Raw genomic sequence first — 20,261 nt, forward strand, 5'->3', positions numbered from 1 at the left:
GTTTATTTTCACCTTCCTGTGCATGTTGGCTATGAGGTCTATTTTCACACACATTATTATTTTTTCTCTAAATATAGATGAACCTTCCTAGGTAAAGAAACAACCCCCAAATGCCTGGTGCTTGATGCAAGTATTTTTTCTAGCCGCTAAACACGTGGTGTGTTTTCAGCAAGCAAAACACACATAACACACTTGTATATTTATTCAATTATTTAGACTAAATTTTCCAGGATGACTTATAGTCTGTGCCTCAGAATTCCTAAGTATAGATGGCCTTCATGCGGGAAAAGATTCATGGTGAGGAGTGTGCAATGTCAGTGTGGACATGTGTGTGGGTGCGTGGAGTAAACCATGGGTAGGCAAACTAAAGCCCAGGGGCCGGATCCGGCCCAATCACCTTCTAAATCTGGCCTGTGGACGGTCTGGGAATCATGTTTTTATAAGAGTAGAATGTGTGCTTTTATTTAAAATGCATCTCTGGGTTATTTGTGGGGCATGGGAATTCATTCATATTTCCCCCCCCAAAAAATATAGTCAGGTCCCCCACAAGGTCTGAGGGACAGGGGATTGGCCCCCTGCTGAAAAAGTTTGCTAACCCCTGGTCAGTAAACACATGTCCCCTCTTAGCCAGCCCTCTGCCAGTGGTGGGTGGAGCCAAAACATGAGTAGGTGTGGCTAAAGTGGGCATGCTGGCCACACCCACTCTTGTATTGGCTCCACCCACTGTTAACATGCAGCCCTCATCCCCAAGAGCTGGCCAAGAGAAAATGCCATCTGTGGGCCAAAATTTACTCCCTAACCCTGATATAATATATCAGGCCATAACATCATTTATTGGTTCTGAGCTGTTGCTGGTTTTTTCCCTGTTTTGCAGACGTTTCACACTATGGTTGGAGAAAGAGGAGCTCAGCTAAGTGGAGGACAGAAGCAAAGGATAGCAATTGCCCGTGCTCTTGTCCGGAACCCCAAGATCCTGTTGCTGGATGAGGCAACATCAGCTTTGGATACCGAAAGCGAAGCTGTGGTTCAGGCAGCACTGGACAAGGTCTGTTCTCCTGTGAAAACCTTACATACCGGTAATAGAAAATGAATGGCTTACAAATAACTTACGATGAAGAACAGGTTTCATTACGAGAGCAGGAATCTCCTTGCACGATGGGCCTTTCCGACCTCTTTCTCTCCCACCGACATGAAAGGGAAGCAAAGTTTCAGTCATTTTAACTTATTGTTGCATTTATACTGTTAGGGAGTATATGTATGGGAAGGGTGTTAGGTGAGCAGTAGTGCCTTTGGTGAAGGACACGTTGTCATGCTCCTTCTGGGGTAGTTTGCCCACCTTTGGTCCCCACCCAGCACTTAGCTCTCACCTGTGTCTCCCAGAAGCTGTCAACATGCCACAGCGACCACACCCCAGGAAACGGCTTTTGATTGGCCAGCTGAACCAGGTGAGGGTAGCCGATGGGTCTCAAACCCCTAGTGAGAAAGGGACCATAGCTGCCAAGTACCCCGTTTTCCCCGGGAAACCCCCGTATTTTCTTACTGTTTCCCGCAGGTGTCCCGGATGGCAAAATACCCCGTATTCCCCCGGATTATGGAGCTCCTGCCGGTGGCCATGTTCTTCTGGTGCTGCACCGGCACCGGAAGTCACTTCTACACACTTCCGGACATGCGTAGAAGCAACTTCTGGCACTGTGGACATTTTAGAAATCGGCAGAGCTGCACCGGAAGTCGCTTCTACGCATGTCCGGAAGTGCGTAGAAGCGACTTCCGGTGCCGCACCGCTGCTGATCCCAGATTTTTCAATCCGGAACTTGGCACCTATGGATAGGGACCTCCCCCTGCATGCAAAGACAGGCTCTGGTGGATTGAGTGGATGAGACCAATAGTGGGTCCAACAGTCAATCAGGCAGTTTCTTCATGTGCTATAGAGGGAAGTGAGGGGCAGATGGGGCTGGGAAAGTAGCCCTTCTAGGAGAAGGCAAACTCTGATCCTAATCCTCCGCTGCCTTGTGGCTATACTCATTGCTGAGAAAGGCCTTTGGAGTAAACCCATACCTGCTGCCTTGTGGGACATATTCAGGAGAAGAAAAGGCTAAGACGTAAACACTGCACAAATCCAGAGTGGAGTCCCTTCTGGCAACTCCTGCAGCCAAGCTGGTGTCAAACATATTGCTCTGATTTCCTTTGGACCACATCAGCAAGGCTGAGGCGGGGGTGGGTGGGTGGGGGTCTTGTCACTTGGCCAACCCAGACTTGCACCCCAGAGAGGTCACTTCTGTGCTGCTAATCAGCAAAACCTATCTGGGAGCAGTTACAAGTTACTGGTCCCTGAACCACAGGAGGCACTGTGATTCTCCAGTGGTTTGAGGCACACTCCCTCGTCTCTTGAGATAGATAGATGCCAGCTGCTTGGGACATGGGATTTTCTGCCGCTGGTGCCAGCCTTGGATGCTATGCACTTTGATTTGGAGGGTGGGCATTTGCTGCTCCACACCAGGCCTTTGCCCAGCCCTGCCTGAAGGTCAGGGAACCTCCAGGAAGGGCCAGCAGGGGACTGAAGTTGGAGGAGGGAATTGACAGAATGGAGGGGTCTTCCTCTCACCAGCGAAGATGCCTTTCTATACAGGGCACTCTCTTGGATGCCAGCAAATATGCTTAAATGCATTTCAAAAAGAAGATACAGTGTTGTTTTAAAAGGGAGCTGCTTATAAGGATCTGGTCATCTTCTGTATGCGTATTTCAGTTTAGGAGAGGCAATTAAAGCATGCCTCACTTGAAAGTGAAATCGAGAATATTGATTGTTTTGAAGGATGGGAGGCTCACCATCCCAAAACAGAGCAGGTGTGTTGTAATCAATATTGGCAGATCCCTATGGGAATTGCAGAGAAGCCCAGGAGTTGGTTCCAAAAAGCCTCTATAACTGCTTTTGTTTCTGGTGTTGAAAGGGGGACTGTGGGCATGTGAGATAGGGATGGGAAGAGCTGGTGCAATATCTGGTTAATTAGTTACCCTCCCGGGGTTGCTATGGATTGTTTCTGGTTGTGAGGAATGTTAACTCAAATTAAAGATTAATGCGCAGGATAACCAGAGGCCAAAAGGTTTTAGCACAAAAGTAAGGTAAAGGTAAAGGGGGCCCTGACCATTAGGTCCAGTCGCAGACAACTCTGGGCTTGTGGTGCTCATCTCGCTTTATTGGCCGAGGGAGCCGGCATACAGCTTCTGGGTCATGTGGCCAGCATGATTAAGCTGCTTCTGGTGAAACCAGAGCAGTGCACAGAAATGCTGTTTACCTTCCCACCGGAATTTATCTACTTGCACTTTGACATGCTTTCAAACTGCTAGGTGGGCAGGAGCAGGGACCAAACAATGGGAGCTCACCCTGTCGTGGGGATTCAAACCGCCGACCTTCTGATCGGCAAACGCTAGGCTCAGTGGTTTAGACCACAGCGCTACCCGCATCCCTCTAGCACAAAAGTAATGTGTGCTAAATAGTACACTTTAAAAAAAAAAAAAGACTTTGAAAGCTGGCTAGGCACAGCTGGCCATCCTTTCACCTCTTCCTGGACCAGGACCAGAAAAGGCTTCAGGTCAAATCAGTTCAATGTCGTGCAGTGAATTACTGAATTACCTTGTGGAAGATCCAAATTCAGCTCCATTCCTGGGTGTGCCACTCTCTGGCTGTACTTGGGCTGATCAGTTGCTCTCTTGCTGAGTTCCTGTTGAGGTCAAATAAAGATAAAAATATTTTTGTGCACTTGAAGAGTTTGGTGCAAGTGGTTTTAAATGCAATAGGTGGTCATCTGAGCATGTGCAGAGTACCTTTCTTCTTCTAATAAACCGGGAAGAGGTTACAGGGCAGAATTAAGCCATGATGACTGTGTGAGAGATCCTTAGAAACTGAAGAATCAAAGCTCAGTGATACAAAAGGTGTTGGTTTCAGTCCTCTGGGGCTGGGAATGACTCCTGCCTGGAACCCTTAAGAGTCACTACCAAACAGTGCAGAAGCCTTTTTCCTGTCAAGCGTCTCATCCCCACAGAGTTTATCTTTTGAGGACTGCATGCTGCTGCTGGTGAATGGGATCAGAGCCAAAAGTGGGTGGTGCAGGCTCCCCTTTCATCTCTCAGTATCTTTCTGTCCTACTTGCTACTCGTATGAAATCCGGACAATGCCTGCATGGCTTCAAGGATGCATTCCCTGGGATAGACGGTACTGAAGTAGAAAGCTTCCAGGTGCTAGTCTGTCTACGTACCAGTGGCGCCAGGTTCCCTCCAAGATTTGGGGGGGGGCTGGTGCGTGTTGCGTGCGTGTGTTGTCATGTGTGCATCGCTTGATATCACACACATCTCCTGACACTGCACAGGCCAGTGCAGTTGCACCGGACCCCCTCAGTATTGGGTGGGGGGCTGGACCCCCTTCAAACAAATGTTGAGTTGGTGTGCCTGCTGCATTCTGACTGCTTTTTTCTTTTGCAGTTTTGAGCAAGGCCTAAAGCTCAATGGCAGAGCATCTTACAGAGCTACTGCCAGCTAGTGATTGGGCTGCTTTTGATGGGTTAATGTCTCTGTGTAAACCAGTTTATTATGTTCCTTTGCCAAGTTAATGAAAGCTGTAAGATGTGATGCAAAGACTTGTGAACGTAGGCCTATGTTAACTGAATCTGAATACCGTACGTCTCTTTAGGCAAGGGAAGGTCGCACAACTATTGTAATCGCTCATCGGTTATCTACAGTCCGCAACGCAGACCTCATAGCTGCTTTTGAAGATGGCTCCATCACAGAGCAAGGGACACATAATGAGCTCATGGCAAAGAAAGGAGTTTATTTCAAACTTGTTAATATGCAGGTATTGGTTCATTTCTTTTCTTTTCTCCCCTTTTGTCACATTGGCATATAAGTCCTCTTGAACTGAGTTCTGTTCCTGTTCGTCCCTGTGGCCCAACTCCAGAAGTCCTTTGGGAATTGATGCTGCAATGCAACCTGTTTTCCTATATGCACAGTCCTATCGACTGTGCTTGATTCTGCAAATCGCCTTGCAAAAGTGCATCGTTCTGTCCATATTCACACCATATATTTAAAGCACTGCAATACCACTTTGAACAGTTGTAGCTCCCTGGGAGCTGTAGCCTGTTAAGGGTCCTGAGAGTTGCTGGGAGGCTGATTGCTTTAAACCACTCTGGGAATTGTAGCTGTGTGGGTGGAAAAGGAGCCACCAAACAATTCTCATGTGCACAGACATCACTGCCAACATGCACATCTCTCTCTGTTTGGACCATTTTGTAAACTTTTAAATGTTTAATTCTGCAACAGCTGCTCCAAGGAATTGAATACATTTTTCTTTCTGTGCCATGGGAGTCTGGGAATGACTTCTGATCCTCTTTAAACCAAAATAAAGTGGTGTCATTTATTTCGCCATACATTTATCTCACCTACACTTACCTGTTCATTCCTTTTGTTGTTGTTTAGTCGTTTAGTCGTGTCCAACTCTTTGTGACCCCATGGACCATAGCACGCCAGGCACTCCTGTCTTGCACTGCCTCCCGCAGTTTGGTCAAACTCATGTTCGTAGCGTCAAGAACACTGTCCAACCATCTCGTCCTCTGTCGTCCCCTTCTCCTTGTGCCCTCCATCTTTCCCAACATCAGGGCCTTTTCCAGGGAGTCTTCTCTTCTCATGAGGTGGCCAAAGTATTGGAGCCTCAGCTTCACAATCTGTCCTTCCAGGGAGCACTCAGGGCTGATTTCCTTCAGAATGGATAGGTTTGATCTTCTTGCAGTCCATGGGACTCTCAAGAGTCTCCTCCAGCACCATAATTCAAAAGCATCAATTCTTCGGCGATCAGCCTTCTTTATGGTTGCCGAAGAATTGATGCTTTTGAATGCTTTTGTCATTCCTTTACAGTCCATTTATTGACAGAATGCGGCAGGTTAATTTGCAGAATCAAACATTTGCTATTCTTGAGTTTTAGTTTAGGGAAAAGGCAAGTAAGAGGGACCACAGCACAGGTGAATATTTACACCCCACCTTTTCAGTGGTAAGGATTCTCAGTACAAAATTAACTACTGGGAGGGGGGATAGCATTTATAAAACAACTTGAGAAAGCTTAATTCCCCAAACTCCAATACAAGCTGAACGGAGGAAACACAGTGTTTGTAAGTTTTTGTCCTTCAAACAAAAATCTGATGGGTGGGTACAGGTAAGCAAAATAGATCTGCCAGTGATAATATATGCTCGCTGCAGCTTTGTTGTGCTATGGGCCCTACCAACAAAGTTTGTCCACCATCCCTTCTCTTCTCCTCTGTCCAGGGCTGCCAGCGCCTTGGTAGAAAGATCCCTCTGGTGCCTGTGCCCTCCCCCATTTCCCAGAGTTGTCGACCTTTTCCCAAGCCTCTGTGGGGATCACTCTCCTCCTGTGGAGGCTTGGGAAGGAAGCTGCACGCCCACCAGCCATATAGTTGGCGGAGCGCAGCTTCCATCCTAAGCCTCTGCGGGGATCACTCTCCTCCCATGGTTGACGGGGCACAGCTGGTGGGTGTGCAGGGAAAGGGGAGGCCACTGGCAAAGCTGCGCAGCTCCCCCACTCACTGGGGTGCCCCTGAGAGGCCAGCGCCCTGGCACAATGCGCCAGTAAGCCCAATAGGAAAGACAGCTCTGCCTCTGACTCTACCCTATTTTGTTGAGCGTTGTTGTGTATGCTGAAGTAAACAGTTGGTCATTCACCAATCCATGTAGGAAAAGGATGTCATGCAGAAAATGCCCCACAAGGCAGAGCTGAGGAACCTGTGGCCTTTCAGAGATTTTTGGACTCGCAGCCCACTTCAGGCCCAGCAGGCATGGCAGGCAATCGGGGATAAGGGGAATTATAGTATAAGTAACACAATTCCCATCCCTGTTCTTAAGCCTTTATATTATGACTGTCTATATTTAAATGGTTTACTTTTTTATTTAAAAAAATCATATGTGTATTACTGTGTGCATGCACATGAAAGCTCATACCAAAATATAAACTTAGTTGGTCTTTAAGGTGCTGCTGGAAGGAATTTTTTTATTTTGTTTGCATTGTTGTTACTTGTGCTGAGCCTTTGAGGGAAGGGCAAGTTAAAGGTCTAACTAATTAAATTTGAAAGTTGTGCCTTTTGTAAAACCACAACAACCCCAAAGCCCACCAGACTTGATACAGGCCCAAGTAATGTTTAATATATTCAGTTTTTATTTTTTTCAGTTCACTGTATATAATTCTATAAACATTTCACACCAACATCTTGAAATCCAAATCTCTTTCAAAACTTCTGCTCTCTTATTTCAGTCAATTGTAACTGAGGCTTCTTCAGATGAAAATGAGCCCATTGATGGAAAAGGCATGTCAAAAGAGGCCTTAAAAGACTTCTTGGCAAATGGAGTGCGGAGGCGTTCGACCCGCAAGAGCTTGAAAAGGCCAGAAGAGCAGGACAAAGACCTTGAGGTCCAAACTGTTCAGCCTGTAAGTGTCTCAGCTTTAAATTGCAACAGTGTTGATTGTGCTTTGTTTGTACACCAAGACACATGCCAAGACTTTTTTTCCAGGTCTCCGTCTCCCTGTTCCTGGATGATCTTATTTTCTTCTGCTTTTCTTATACTATGTTCCTCTACACAGGCTCTTATTCTGATGACTCCTTTGGTTTTCAGGGCTCGTCTCCTACCTTACAGCATCCCCAGTAGTTTCTCCTCTCCATAAGAGTGGCTCTTGTTGTGGATACACCTGACAGCCTTGATTTGATGCGGGGGGGGGAATCCCCGAGGTCTGAACCTGGATGTTGAAGGATATGTGTCTGCGGTTCACACTTTACAAATTTGTTGAAGGAAACACATGCAGCAGCAAACAGAATGTAAAATGTGTAACCACTCTCTGTTAAAAAATCTTCCGCTCTCCTTTTTCGAGACTTTCCTTAATGAAGACCCAGGCGTCGGCAACGTTTTCTGCCCGTGGGCCGGAGGATTACCACGGACTATTGTCCGTGGGCCGGACATGGGCCGCACAGGCGCAGAAGCGATTTCCGGTGCCACGCTGCCCATGTCCCAAACACCATGGCTGTGCAGAAGCGATTTCTGGCACTGCGGACATTTTGGAAATGGGCAGCGCAGAACCAGAAATCGCTTCTGCGCATTTCTAGCGCCGCTCAATGTGTCCCCGCGCCACGCTGCACCGGTTTACCGCAGCACGCAGGGGACTTGCTGAGCGGGTGGCTTGGTTCATGGGCAGCCTGTGGGCCGGATAAACGGTCTCCATGGGCCGTATCCGGCCCATGGGCCAGAGGTTGCTGGTGCCTGTTCTAGAGCCACTTTGGCCCACCAGTTGATTTCTCTTCATTTAAGGGAAGGGTCATAATCCAGTGGTACAGGCTTTGTGTACAGAAAGTCTAATATGCAGGCTAAGAATAGGTGGCAAGAATTAGCTCTGTCCAGAGCTAAACAATAAACAAAGGTCTACAGGGAGCAAACAGAACCTTGGGATCAACACTGTATTTCTTGTAGAAAGAAAAGCAACAAGTATAGAGAGTTTATGAATGGAAGCCAGAAAAGGGCAGAGAGCACTGCATAAAACATTCTCCTGTGTTCTAGAATGAAAATTTGCCCTCAGTTTCATTTATGAAGATCATGAAGTTGAATGTGTCCGAATGGCCTTACTTTTTGGTGGGAACGTTTTCTGCACTCATCAATGGAGCGTTACAGCCTGCGTTTTCAGTCATATTCTCTGAAATCATAGGGGTGAGTATATCCATTCCAAAACTACATTTAAATGTAGAAAACATTCAGGCCAGAATTGATCCTTCAAAAGAGAATTTGCATTGAGAAGCTTGGATCTGTGCATAGGGTTGGAAACCTTAAAGAGAAACCAGCAGGCCCTTTGTTTAATTTCCAAGCAAAGGGTCTGCTGGTTTCTCTTTAAGGTTTCCAGACTCAAAAGAGAGCAGGGCAATTAAAGGCACAGAAGTCCTGTCCACTATTGAGTCTCGCAACCCTCTCTTCATCCTTCTTTGGTGTCATTTCTAGAAGGTGTTGTAAGTCTTCATAGAATTGGTCAATGTCAATTTCTTCAGCACCGGTAGTTGGTGCATAAACTTGGATTACTGTGATGTTAAAAAGTCTGCCTTGGATTCGTATCGAGATCATTCTGTCATTTTTGAGATTGCATCCCGGTTCAGCTTTTGCCACTCTTTTGTTGACTATGAGGGCCACTCCATTTCTTCTACGAGATTCTTGCCCACAGTAGTAGATATGATAGCACTTTAATGTACCCATGGAGAAGTTCATAATACTCCTGTATAACTGAGCAGATGACTGCTCCTACCTTTTTGAACCTGTTCATAAAAATATTTCCAAACTGCCTTTTGGCCCTAACAGCCAGCCCCACAAGTCCGGGTACCCAAAATATGTATGTTAAGCTGTCTTCAGACCAAACATTTCCTCATTTATTTAGGCAAGCTCAGAACTAGCCTTCTCACTCAATATGAACTCAGTTTCTTGAGCGTCATTGGAACCTGCTCTTAACTGCCCATGTTTTGAAAGTGGCTTGCCAGTCTTTACACATGACTACTATTATAGAGTCTAATAACAATGGCAAATGCAGACTTGGAAGCCACAAATATACAGTTCCCCCAATGGCCCTCTGGGCTACAGCCAATAACAGGAAACCTCCTTCTGGGAGCAACAATTGATGTATTTTTTTTGTTACCTACATCTTTTCAATATATGTCTCTCTTGCAATATTATATTGCCTCAGGAGAAACATTGTAGCACAATGCAAAGAAAATCTAACCCAGAACATTGTTTTTAGGGTTATTTATAGGTACCAGCTAATTAATAACTGACAGGCAGTAATTCATCTGTTTAAATATATATATGATTTTACTTTCTATATTGCACATTTTATACTTAAGAGAATGAGTTTCAGTACAAGTAAGCAAGGTGAAGTTTTTAGAGATAAGTTAATGAAATAAAATTAACATTGAGATTACTGTTCCATAGATTTTTGCACTGGATGATCCAAACACAGTACGAGAAAAGAGCAATTTGTATTCACTGCTATTCTTAGGCCTTGGGGCTATATCCTTTGTAACATTTTTCCTTCAGGTAAGTTGCATTTGCTTTGTTCTTCTTGTTTCTGGCCAGATCCTGAAAGTATTCAGAAACTCACAGAACTATTGTTTGTTTTTGTTTTGGAGAGGTGACATTACTTTTCATCCAAAGAATTTAGATTAATTTTTGAAGAAGGACCAACATAGTGTACGTATTTAATTTTAGAGGATTACCGGTATATAGTTCCTTTGTATGCAGAACTATATCAGACATCTTTCAAATTCAGAAGGATCACTGGATAACTGTAGCAAATTTGACTTCACAGATGTGCAGAATATTGATGTGTTGTTGTTGAAATTGCAAAACTGCAAATAAGGCAAAATATTTGAATGCAACCATGTTTTAGGTGTGCTTAGCATAAGCTTTCCATCAAAATATCCATGATTACATCATAAACATATCTGATAACAAAACAAGTTATTGATGTCAGAAGCCTTGAGAGCTTCATCATATGTCCTGTAAAATTTCTTTAGACCCTGAATACAGAACTGTTCTTCTAACTTCAGACTAAAGCCCATACACTTGTCATGGGATACTTTTAGCATTTCCAGCAAGAGCCAGTAGTTTGAGTCTTGAATCTCAAATTCAGTACTGGAAAAACATTCTTGTAGTATTATCATAGACTGGTGCAATGTTTGTGTGGCTCAAAGAAAATAGATATTTTGCTTTTGGAAAACATTGTGTTTGGCTGCCATGCCAGTACAACTTATTTTGAATTATTCTGCCCATATTATACATTGTTGTGATTTCCTTCATGTTATAAGAAAACAATATCCACTTGAGCAATACTGTTCCAGTAGTTTTGGCCAATGGCATGCTCGGAGAATTTTGCAGCCTAGTGCCCCATTGCAGCCAATTCAGGAACCCAGATCAAGATCAGAGGAGAAGAGACAGAAGCGGGGAAGGAGCTAAACAACAAACCTGTTGATCCGCCTGGCAGGATGAATGTTTTCTCCCAATGCCTTATTTTTCTCATACAGAATGCAAAGTAATTAAGTTGCTTGTACTCTGGTATACATACATACATACATACATACATACATACATACATACATACATACATAATGTTATTTGTATGCCACCTTTCCATAGTTAACACCATGCTCAAGGTGGCTTACAACATGAAAAAATACACAATTGCAAACATAACAAAAGTAGTCATAAACAATAAAACATCCAAAATGACACAACCAAATTAAAAATTTCTATGTTTTTATATATGCTGTAAGCAACCCAGAATGGCTGGGGCAACGCAGTCAGATGGGTGGGTTACAAATGTTGTTGTTGTTGTTGTTGTTGTTGTTGTTGTTGTTTATATATTTATAAAATAAAGATACAAAAAATAATATCAAAACCGGCAGCATCCAATTATGCAGAAAACCTTTTCTTTCAGGGTTTCACCTTTGGCAGAGCTGGAGAGATCCTTACAATGAAGATTCGCTACATGGGATTCCAAGCAATGCTTAGACAGGTATTCTAAGGGAGAGATTTGCTTGCTTTATTGAGCTAGCGCATGATAAAAACTGATTTCAGTTTTTATTCTGTGCTAGTCCATTAAATGGGTTGCAATATTGAACTGTGCCATCACCCCTTACAACATTGCAATGAGCAATCATCCACATAAGTTTGGGGAATATGTAGCCCTTCGGATGTCACTGAGCTGCAATTCCCATCAGCCCTAGTAATATGGCCAGGGATAATGGGAGTTGTAGTTCAGCAACATCCGGAGGGCCAAAGGTTCCTCACACCTGATCTACAGCCCACATCCAAGAAAATCACCCAAGTAGTTCCTTGCATCTGGGAGGGGGTTGAGTTGTGTTCCTTGAACAGGAGCTTTCTTCAGTGGTAAATTGCATTTGAAAGTGTCAAAACTAAGAACATGGCGATCTGATGTTCAAAGAAAAAAATTACTCATACAAACCCTTAATTAGTTGTATGATTCTCAGCCAACACGTTTGGAAACCTCTGAGCTCAGAAACCACAAGAGCATGATGGACCCAATCTGTCTATTTAGATGCAGAGGGGGCTGGGATTTGTTGACTTCACTGGATTTTAGGAATTAGTTACTAGGTGCAAGACTGCAACTCTACAAATGAATAATGACCCTAATTAAATATATTTTAAAATACCTTGCCCTCCAGAACCTGAACAGCAAAAACTGGATTTGCAATGCTGTTGTAGCCAGGATTGTGTTGGTACCTTAAAATGTATTGTGTATTTCCAGGACATTGCTTGGTTTGATGACCCTAAAAACAATACTGGAGCATTGACTACAAGACTTGCGCTTGATGCTTCTGAAGTAAAAGGTGTAAGTAATACTCATCGGTACCCTCCCCCCAATTCTCATTCTCTTGATAATTCTAGTTGTGTTGTAGGCTATCCAGTGCAACTCTCACGTCTGAGTTCCACACTTGATGCTAACTCAGTTTGTACATGGCACTAAACCATAATTTAGTCATTTCCAGTTGTGCATTTCAAAGATGCTCCCAATGAGAGATGACTAAAACGAGAGGCTTAAATAGGCTAGACTCACAGGCAACTTGGTTGGGTTCTTGCACAGTTGGAAAGTTTATCAAAAACTGAGAAGTGGTTTTGCAGAATCCCTGGACATAGGCATCACTTCTGAGATGTTGAACTTGACGTAGAGTTGGGTGAGCTGTCCAGTTCTAGCAAAGCTCTCGAGGGAAGCAGGGAAACAATACAAGAACATACCTTGGACAGCTCCAAAGTGGCCCTTCTGGCAGAAGCTTTCTTTTCCTAAGGCAGCTACAGAAAACTCTCTGTGACTGAGGATATAATAGTATTGCAGGGACACATTCTCTGAGTTAGAGAAGGATAACAGGACTGTGTCCTCCAGACGAATAAGGAAGGGTGATGAATAAGAGACTGGCAGTCTCTTCCCCAACCCCAACAAGGAAGTAGCCTGAATCTCACTCTCTTTTTTTATTTAATATATATTTTTATTGTTTTCCCAAACACAGAAAGAAAATAGTCATAAATAAAATAGTCATAAATAAATAGTCATAAATAAAACAATTCATCTGATACATTTCAATTACTATTTAATACAGCTATTACTCTACTAATCCTAACCTTCGAAATGTTCTAATGTTCTGCCGAACATGACTTCCTTCCTTCTCCACTTTTGGTTTTCAGATCTTTTCTCTTATGTTATGCGCCTTCTCCCATATTGTCTCTGTCATTCTCTTAAATAGGTCTTTCTCGTTTATAGACAGAAACATCCATTGTTTCTGTTGTAGGTTTATATTAATCCTGTCAGTGTCTTCACATTTTTACAGCACTCCTTTAAATAGTCCACAAATTTACTCTACTCTTTTTGGAACTTCTGGTCTTTTTGCTCCCTTATCCTTCCAGTCATCCTAGCCAACTCTAAATATTCCATCATCTTAACCCACCACTCGTCAACTGTTGGAATTTCTGTTGTTTTCCATCTTTGAGCCAATACCATTCTGGCGGCTGTGGTGGCATACATGCATAATCTTTGGTCATTCTTATTAATTTCATTCCCCATTAGCCCTAACAAAAAGGCTTCGGGTTTCTTGGGGAAAGTATATTTTAACATCTTTTTAAACTCATTATAAATTAACTCCCAGAATGTTTTTACTTTTTCACATAGCCACCACATATGATATAATTCTCCATCCTTTTGGTTACATTTCCAACACCATTTGTTTTTCTTTCTATAAATTTTTGCCAATTTGACTGGTGAGCCTGAATCTCACTCTTGTCAGAATATTCCTCTTCTCGCTTCAACACCCATTGGCTCCAGCCAACATAACTAGTGATCAAAGATGATGGGAGGTGTAATTTAACAACACATGGATGTTCCTAGGTTTCCCATTGATAATTTAGAGAAACCAGCTTCTACCAAGTTTCTCCACTCACCTCTTACTTCTAGGTCAAGGTTTCTGAAACAAATATTTTGCCACATGCTTCCTTAGCATAGTTTCAGAGGCAGCACTGAAAGGTATGATAAAGCCTTTGGATGAGAGAGAATATGAGGTTTCTGTAATATTTACTTACTTGTTTATGCCATTTATATCCTTCCTTTTCTTCAAGAAGCTCAGGGCAGCATACAGTACATGGTTTCCACCACCCACCCACCATTTTATCCTCCCAACAGCCCTGTGAGTTAGGTTAGTCTGAGAGACAGTGTGTGGCTCCAGGTTTTGTTACAAATATACAGACCATTTTGGAGACAAACAAGCACTACTGCAGTGGGCAGCAAATATGCTTACCTTGCATCAGATTCCTAGAACAACTTTCTGTACTCAAAGACATTTCATCTTCGGTAAGTGTGCAGCAATTTGCCCTACATTCTCCCTCTGTTCCATTCTTCTCAAATACGAATGGGGGGAAAAACACACAGTTGTACTGTTTTGCCTTGTCCTACTAGCTGAGGAATGGCATGTTCACAAATTCTGGTAGGCATTGTACTCCAAAGGCCACAGAGAAATGTTCAGCTATCAGGAGCACGCCCCCACACAATTGATTAATACATTTTGTTTTCCCCTCCTTCATTCAGGCTACAGGGGCCAGGCTAGGTATGCTTGCCCAAAACATTGCTAACCTCGGGACAGGCATAATTATATCATTGGTGTATGGCTGGCAGCTGACCCTCGTCATCTTGGCTGTTGTGCCACTCGTTGCCATTGGAGGACTCATTGAAATGAGAATGTTGGCTGGACATGCCAGGAAAGATAAGAAGGAACTTGAAGGTGCAGGGAAAGTAAGTATCTGTTATAAACCATTCCCTCTGACAGCAAACACAGCTGGTTGAGTGCCACCACAATTAGAACCAAAACAGGGATGCTGAGAAACAAGAGGATGATGTCTCACCTTCATGAGGCTGAAAACCAAAGAAGAGTCAGCGAGAAAGTGGGAGGATCCTGCATTTTCCATATCCCCTCCCTTCTGCAAGTGCTTTAATGTGGGATCAGAGTGCCATTTTGAGCGAAGAGAAGAAGTCCCACTATAGTAGACTTGCTGGGTTGTGACTGATTCTTGGAAACAATTACACACTGGTGCCTGTAACTGCTCCGTGAAGATCAGCCTGGAGCACTTTAGAATCAGTGGAGAGCCACACTATAAGAGTGTGCTGGTGTTTTGCTCTTTTTAGCTCTTTCCTCAAGAAAGTAATACTTGGGGAAACTTGTTGCTTTCCCACTAGCCAGTGTGTTATCTCTCTTACAGATTGCAACAGAAGCAATAGGGAATATCCGAACAGTTGTTTCCCTTACTCAGGAAATAAAATTTGAACAAATGTATGGAGAAAATCTGCAAGGACCATACAGGTAACAGATAGTGAACGTTGTGATCACCTCTTGAAATGACATGGTTAGGATATTGCTCTTAAGTCTGGATCCAGCTTTTTAATTCTCAGGACAATTACTTTTCAAGTTTGAGCCAGACTTATACTGCTGCCCTAACCATGCCTTCTTGGAAGTTAGTCCTGTTGAATTTGGTGGGGTTTACTTCCAAGTCATGCCTAAGAGTAGACCCATTGAGCTCATTCACTCTTAAGTATGACTCAGCCTAGATCCAACCCCAAATGTTCTGTCTTGAGTTCCTTCTTGCAGCTTGTTCAAGTAGTGGCCAAGCAGTCCTGCCTTTGCCTCTCGGGTGCTACTCTTGAGAAATCTAGCTGCCCATTTGGTGGGAGGGAAGGAATGTCAAAACTGCTCCCAAGAGTTATGCGCCATCTCTTGTCAAATTTAATAGAACCTACTCAGGACTTGTACGGCTTTTGGAGATACGGTCTTCCTAAGGCAGATGCATTTTATATAGCTTCTGGTTGTGCCATAGAACAAAGACTTTTGGGATGTCTGTTATAAACAAAAATAAGACTATCGCAGGATCTGAACTGCCATTTGACCAAACAATTATATATTGTTAAAATATTATTCAAAACATTGCTTTATTATAAGATACTGAATTACTAATTCACTTCTTGACTGCTGCTTGCATAGCTTTAAGCTTCAAACGAAAAAAAGAAAACCTCTCCTACTCTGGATGAATGGCTTTTAAGAGTGGCCCTCCAGACCTCTCTTCCTGGCCCTTGGAACTCTCTGAGGCCACACCCTCTCTCTGCAAGCCACGCCACGTCACTGGTCATGCTTTGCCTCTGATGCAGCCTTGCCTGGCTGCAAGGTGTCCTTGAATCTGATAATAATATATGAATATAACGTTTACATTTATTGCTCTACCTTCACTGGCATATGGCTTCTGGAAATTTGCCCAGAACCTGAAAAAGGTTTCCCACCACTGGTGTCATTGGTTCTGAGATTGGCAAACACCCAGAGCTAAATTTCAGAGTCCTGGGAGAGATTTACAAGTTATATTGAACTCATAGCTACCCTTCAGTCCATAGTATCAAGGACAACTTACCTATATTCACATGCCAGTGCTGTGCATATTCCTCCCTCCCCTTCCCATAGCTGCCAAGTTTTCCCTTTTCTCACGAGGAAGCCTATTCAGCATAAGGGAAAATCCCTTAAAAAAAGGGATAATTTGGCAGCTATGCCCCTTCCAGCAGCAACCAATGATGTGATCTGTGGGAAATGTGTGAGTGGCAGGTAGGTAGTTGCACTGCAGCAGGGATTTCATCCAGCTGGCCTTAAGGCTCTTTCATTTTCTAGGGCTGTTGCATTTCATACAGAGCTTCCCATGCTTTATATTGAGACGGCCGTAATGTGTGTATCAACACACAAATAAGCAAAACACCCTTCATCTCTTGTTACAGGAATTCCTTAAAGAAAGCGCATATCCACGGACTAACTTATGGCATTTCCCAAGGCATTATGTACTTCACCTACGCCGCTTGTTTTCGATTTGGTGCCTTCCTTGTGGAAGGGGAATACATGGAATTTAAGAACGTTTTCTTGTAAGATCTCTGTTGCTTTTCTTTTTATTTGTGGTTTAAACGAAACAAATTATTATGAAATCAGCAGTAATATAGGTGTGGGTTTTCCTGTGTTTTACAAGGGCTTGGGTTGCTTTCTCAGTTGATAGATCCAGTCTGATCCAGCCCATATATTTCCTAAATTGAAGCTGTGCAATTGATGGAGGAGAACTCGCGCCTCCCTGCTGCCCCCCGACCCCAGACAAAACTGGCCTGTTCTGGGGCCTGTTGGGTGTTTGCATGGGGGTCTAGCATTTGCACGGGCTATATGCACTTAAAATCCAATGGCCCTGGACCTGAAATGCATACTCTGTACCCCAAAGCCAATATGGGAATTAATGTTTTCTTTGGAGGTCCGCATGCTGGGTTTTACACATGTATGTCAGATTATTGGCCCGTTAGGCCAGGGGTGGCCAATCTGTAGACCTCTAGATTGTTTGTCTCTAACTCCCATCAGCCGCAGCCATCATGGCCAACAGTCTGGGACGGTGGGATTTGTAGTCTCACATCATCTAGAGGGTCACAGGTTAGGCACCTAATCTAATGTAAAATTGTCTATTTTGACTTGCAAAGAGAGCCTGGGGTCTTAGGCAGAGGATTTTCACATCACCTGCTATCTACGTCTTCTAATGGGAAGTGCCGATATTTGAACCTAGGACAAGTGCATTAGTAAAGGACAAAGTCTTGTTCCCCTTGTTGCATGTAACCTTCATCAGAGAGATCAAAATAAATGCATTACAAGAATGGAAGCAGGGTAAAAAATTTAAACTATTATTATTATTATTATTTTATTTTATTTTATTTTTGCACTTCTAGGGTATTCTCATGCATTGTCTTTGGTGCCATGGCGCTAGGACAGACAGCTTCATTTACACCAGACTATGCCAAAGCAAAGATATCTGCAGCTCACATGTTCCAGCTGTTTGAGACTGTACCCTTAATAGACAATTACAGTGTTGAAGGACACAAGCCTGTAAGTTGATCCCTGTGCATTTATATATTACCTTCCAACAAAACACAGAAAAAGTTTCAGCACTTGAGTTTGTTGCCTTCTGGGTTTGAAGCTTATGAGCGATTCATTGATGGATCCAGAGAATTTGAATTTGTGCCATTTTTCTTCCTATTGATGTAGTCTTAACACATTTCCATCATCCTTCTCTGTTTAAATTATATATAGGCTTTGTTCATGGTCCAAGCTAAGATGCAGTTTTTAATGGGCATGCTGGAGACATACGGGCCTTCAGTGCTGAGTCAGTTACTGTATTTTATGGATTGATTGATTTAAAAGCACTTCTAAACCACACAACATTTCAGAAATCTCTGAGCGGTGTACACTATGTATGATATAGCAACAGTATCCATTAAAATGAAAATACAACCTGATGCCAATACAACAATATAAAACCATATAAAAGTAAATATGAGAGAAATTCAGGAAATTCATTCACATGAACCAGGGTCCATTTTTATGAATCAAGGAAAGCCTGGGCAAAAAAGTAAGTCTTTATAAGATGCCTGAAACAACTGATGGTTGATGCTTCGTGCATGGCAGAGGGAGGGTTATTTTGCAGTACGGGGGTAATAGCAACAAATGTCTGTTCTCAGGTCATCGCCCAATGATATTCTGTAGGCTGCGGTACCATTTCCCCCGATGATCTAGGTGATCTTACTGGTCTCTGCCAGTACAGGTCATCTTTCAGGTAGCCTGGTCTACATTGATCAGAACTTTATATGGTAAGAACAATACCTTGGACATGGCCCGATAGCTGATTGACAGCTAGTGTAGTTCCCACAGCACAGGGGCAATAGATGTACCTCCAGGTGCTCTGCTCAACAAACTAAGCCGCAACATTACAGTACTCTAATCATGAGGTTACCAATGCATCAGTGTCTAAGCTACCCTTGTCCACAAGTTTGTGAATCTATACCATACTCCAAGCAATGCCCACTGCAGTCTTGGATGGCTGCTACAACAAAGTGCTGTATACACACTTTGCATTTGTGATCAACTGCAGGGGCAAGACATCACTGATTATCTGTTAGCCTGCCCCTTATATAGAGACCCTGAAACATTTGTTCACACAAGCAAGCAAATACACCCAGGCAGAAATGGTCCAATTTCTTTTGAGTGACAATAATAGCTTTGTAACACACACACAGAGTGTCCCTTTCTGCACTGGCTGCAAAATTATTATTATTATTATTATTATTATTATTATTATTTTAAAAAAGGAAACATGAGTAAGATAAACCCATTATAAATTGTGGTGATTCAGAGGTATAATTTGAAATCAAGCTAGATTTGAGTTAGTTGGTTCTCTGGTAACTTCTCTTTTACATCTTGGATGTTATAGATGTAAGAGCCATATTGTTTAATTGGTACTATGGGTTTGTCATGGCCTTTAGTGTGAACAATAAACCTATATCATTTAGTTTAAAAGTACAGTTCCCATACCATACTTGTCCTACGGCCACCCATCTTCATGCTGGGAGTCTGCTCTCAATCCCAACTACAGTGGTACCTCGGGTTACAAACGCTTCAGGTTACAAACTCCGCTAACCCAGAAATAGTACCTCAGGTTAAGAACTTTGCTTCAGGATGAGAACAGAAATCGCGCGGCGGCAGCAGCGGGAGGCCCCATTAGCTAAAGTGGTACCTCAGGTTAAGAACAGTTTCAGGTTAAGAACGGACCTCTGGAACGAATTAAGTTCTTAACCAGAGGTACCACTGTACTCCTATAAAACACTCAGATTTCCAATTTTCAAAATCGTGTGAGATGCAAAGATGGAGCTGAACTTTCTCATAACATCAAGGGGATGTTGCAAATACCTCTGTGTCCGCCTCAGTTCCACCCCTTCATCCAACTATTAATGGTATGTCTAGTGGCACCAGGTGCTAACATGGAATTGCTCAGCCATTTTTTCCTGTAACAGGCAGGTCTTGTTTATTATCATTCTAGGACGACTTTAGCGGCAATGTCGCATTTAAGCAAGTAGCCTTCAACTATCCTACCCGGCCTGATGTCTCGGTACTCCAAGGACTGAGTGTGGCAGTAGAGAAAGGGCAGACCTTGGCTCTCGTAGGAAGCAGCGGCTGTGGAAAAAGCACTCTGGTCCAGTTGCTTGAAAGATTCTACGACCCCCTCAGTGGAGAAGTGGTAAATTACTCGGCCGAGTTTTCCGCACAATATGAATGCAGAATATATTATGTAACAGTCGTTCTGAT

The 20,261-nt window shown here is 43.3% G+C and overlaps 1 protein-coding gene across 4 annotated transcripts in view; it reads left to right on the top strand.

Moving 5' to 3' along the window:
- The window catches only part of ABCB1 (ATP binding cassette subfamily B member 1), a 59,669-nt gene that overhangs the window by 32,131 nt on the left and 7,277 nt on the right, over positions 1 to 20,261 (top strand). For all 4 annotated transcript variants that reach the window (XM_035129577.3, XM_035129581.3, XM_035129576.3 and 1 more), the window contains exons 14-25: positions 875 to 1,045; positions 4,682 to 4,843; positions 7,304 to 7,477; positions 8,596 to 8,742; positions 10,003 to 10,107; positions 11,507 to 11,584; positions 12,338 to 12,421; positions 14,660 to 14,863; positions 15,328 to 15,428; positions 16,877 to 17,017; positions 17,852 to 18,008; positions 19,996 to 20,193. In XM_035129577.3, coding sequence (XP_034985468.3) covers positions 875 to 1,045; positions 4,682 to 4,843; positions 7,304 to 7,477; positions 8,596 to 8,742; positions 10,003 to 10,107; positions 11,507 to 11,584; positions 12,338 to 12,421; positions 14,660 to 14,863; positions 15,328 to 15,428; positions 16,877 to 17,017; positions 17,852 to 18,008; positions 19,996 to 20,193 — 1,722 coding nt within the window. The remainder of the gene's footprint in view (positions 1 to 874; positions 1,046 to 4,681; positions 4,844 to 7,303; positions 7,478 to 8,595; positions 8,743 to 10,002; positions 10,108 to 11,506; positions 11,585 to 12,337; positions 12,422 to 14,659; positions 14,864 to 15,327; positions 15,429 to 16,876; positions 17,018 to 17,851; positions 18,009 to 19,995; positions 20,194 to 20,261) is intronic.

Source organism: Zootoca vivipara, chromosome 11 (genome assembly GCF_965207765.1).
Source record: "Zootoca vivipara chromosome 11, rZooViv2.hap1.1, whole genome shotgun sequence".
Classification (NCBI taxonomy): Eukaryota; Metazoa; Chordata; class Lepidosauria; order Squamata; family Lacertidae; genus Zootoca; species Zootoca vivipara.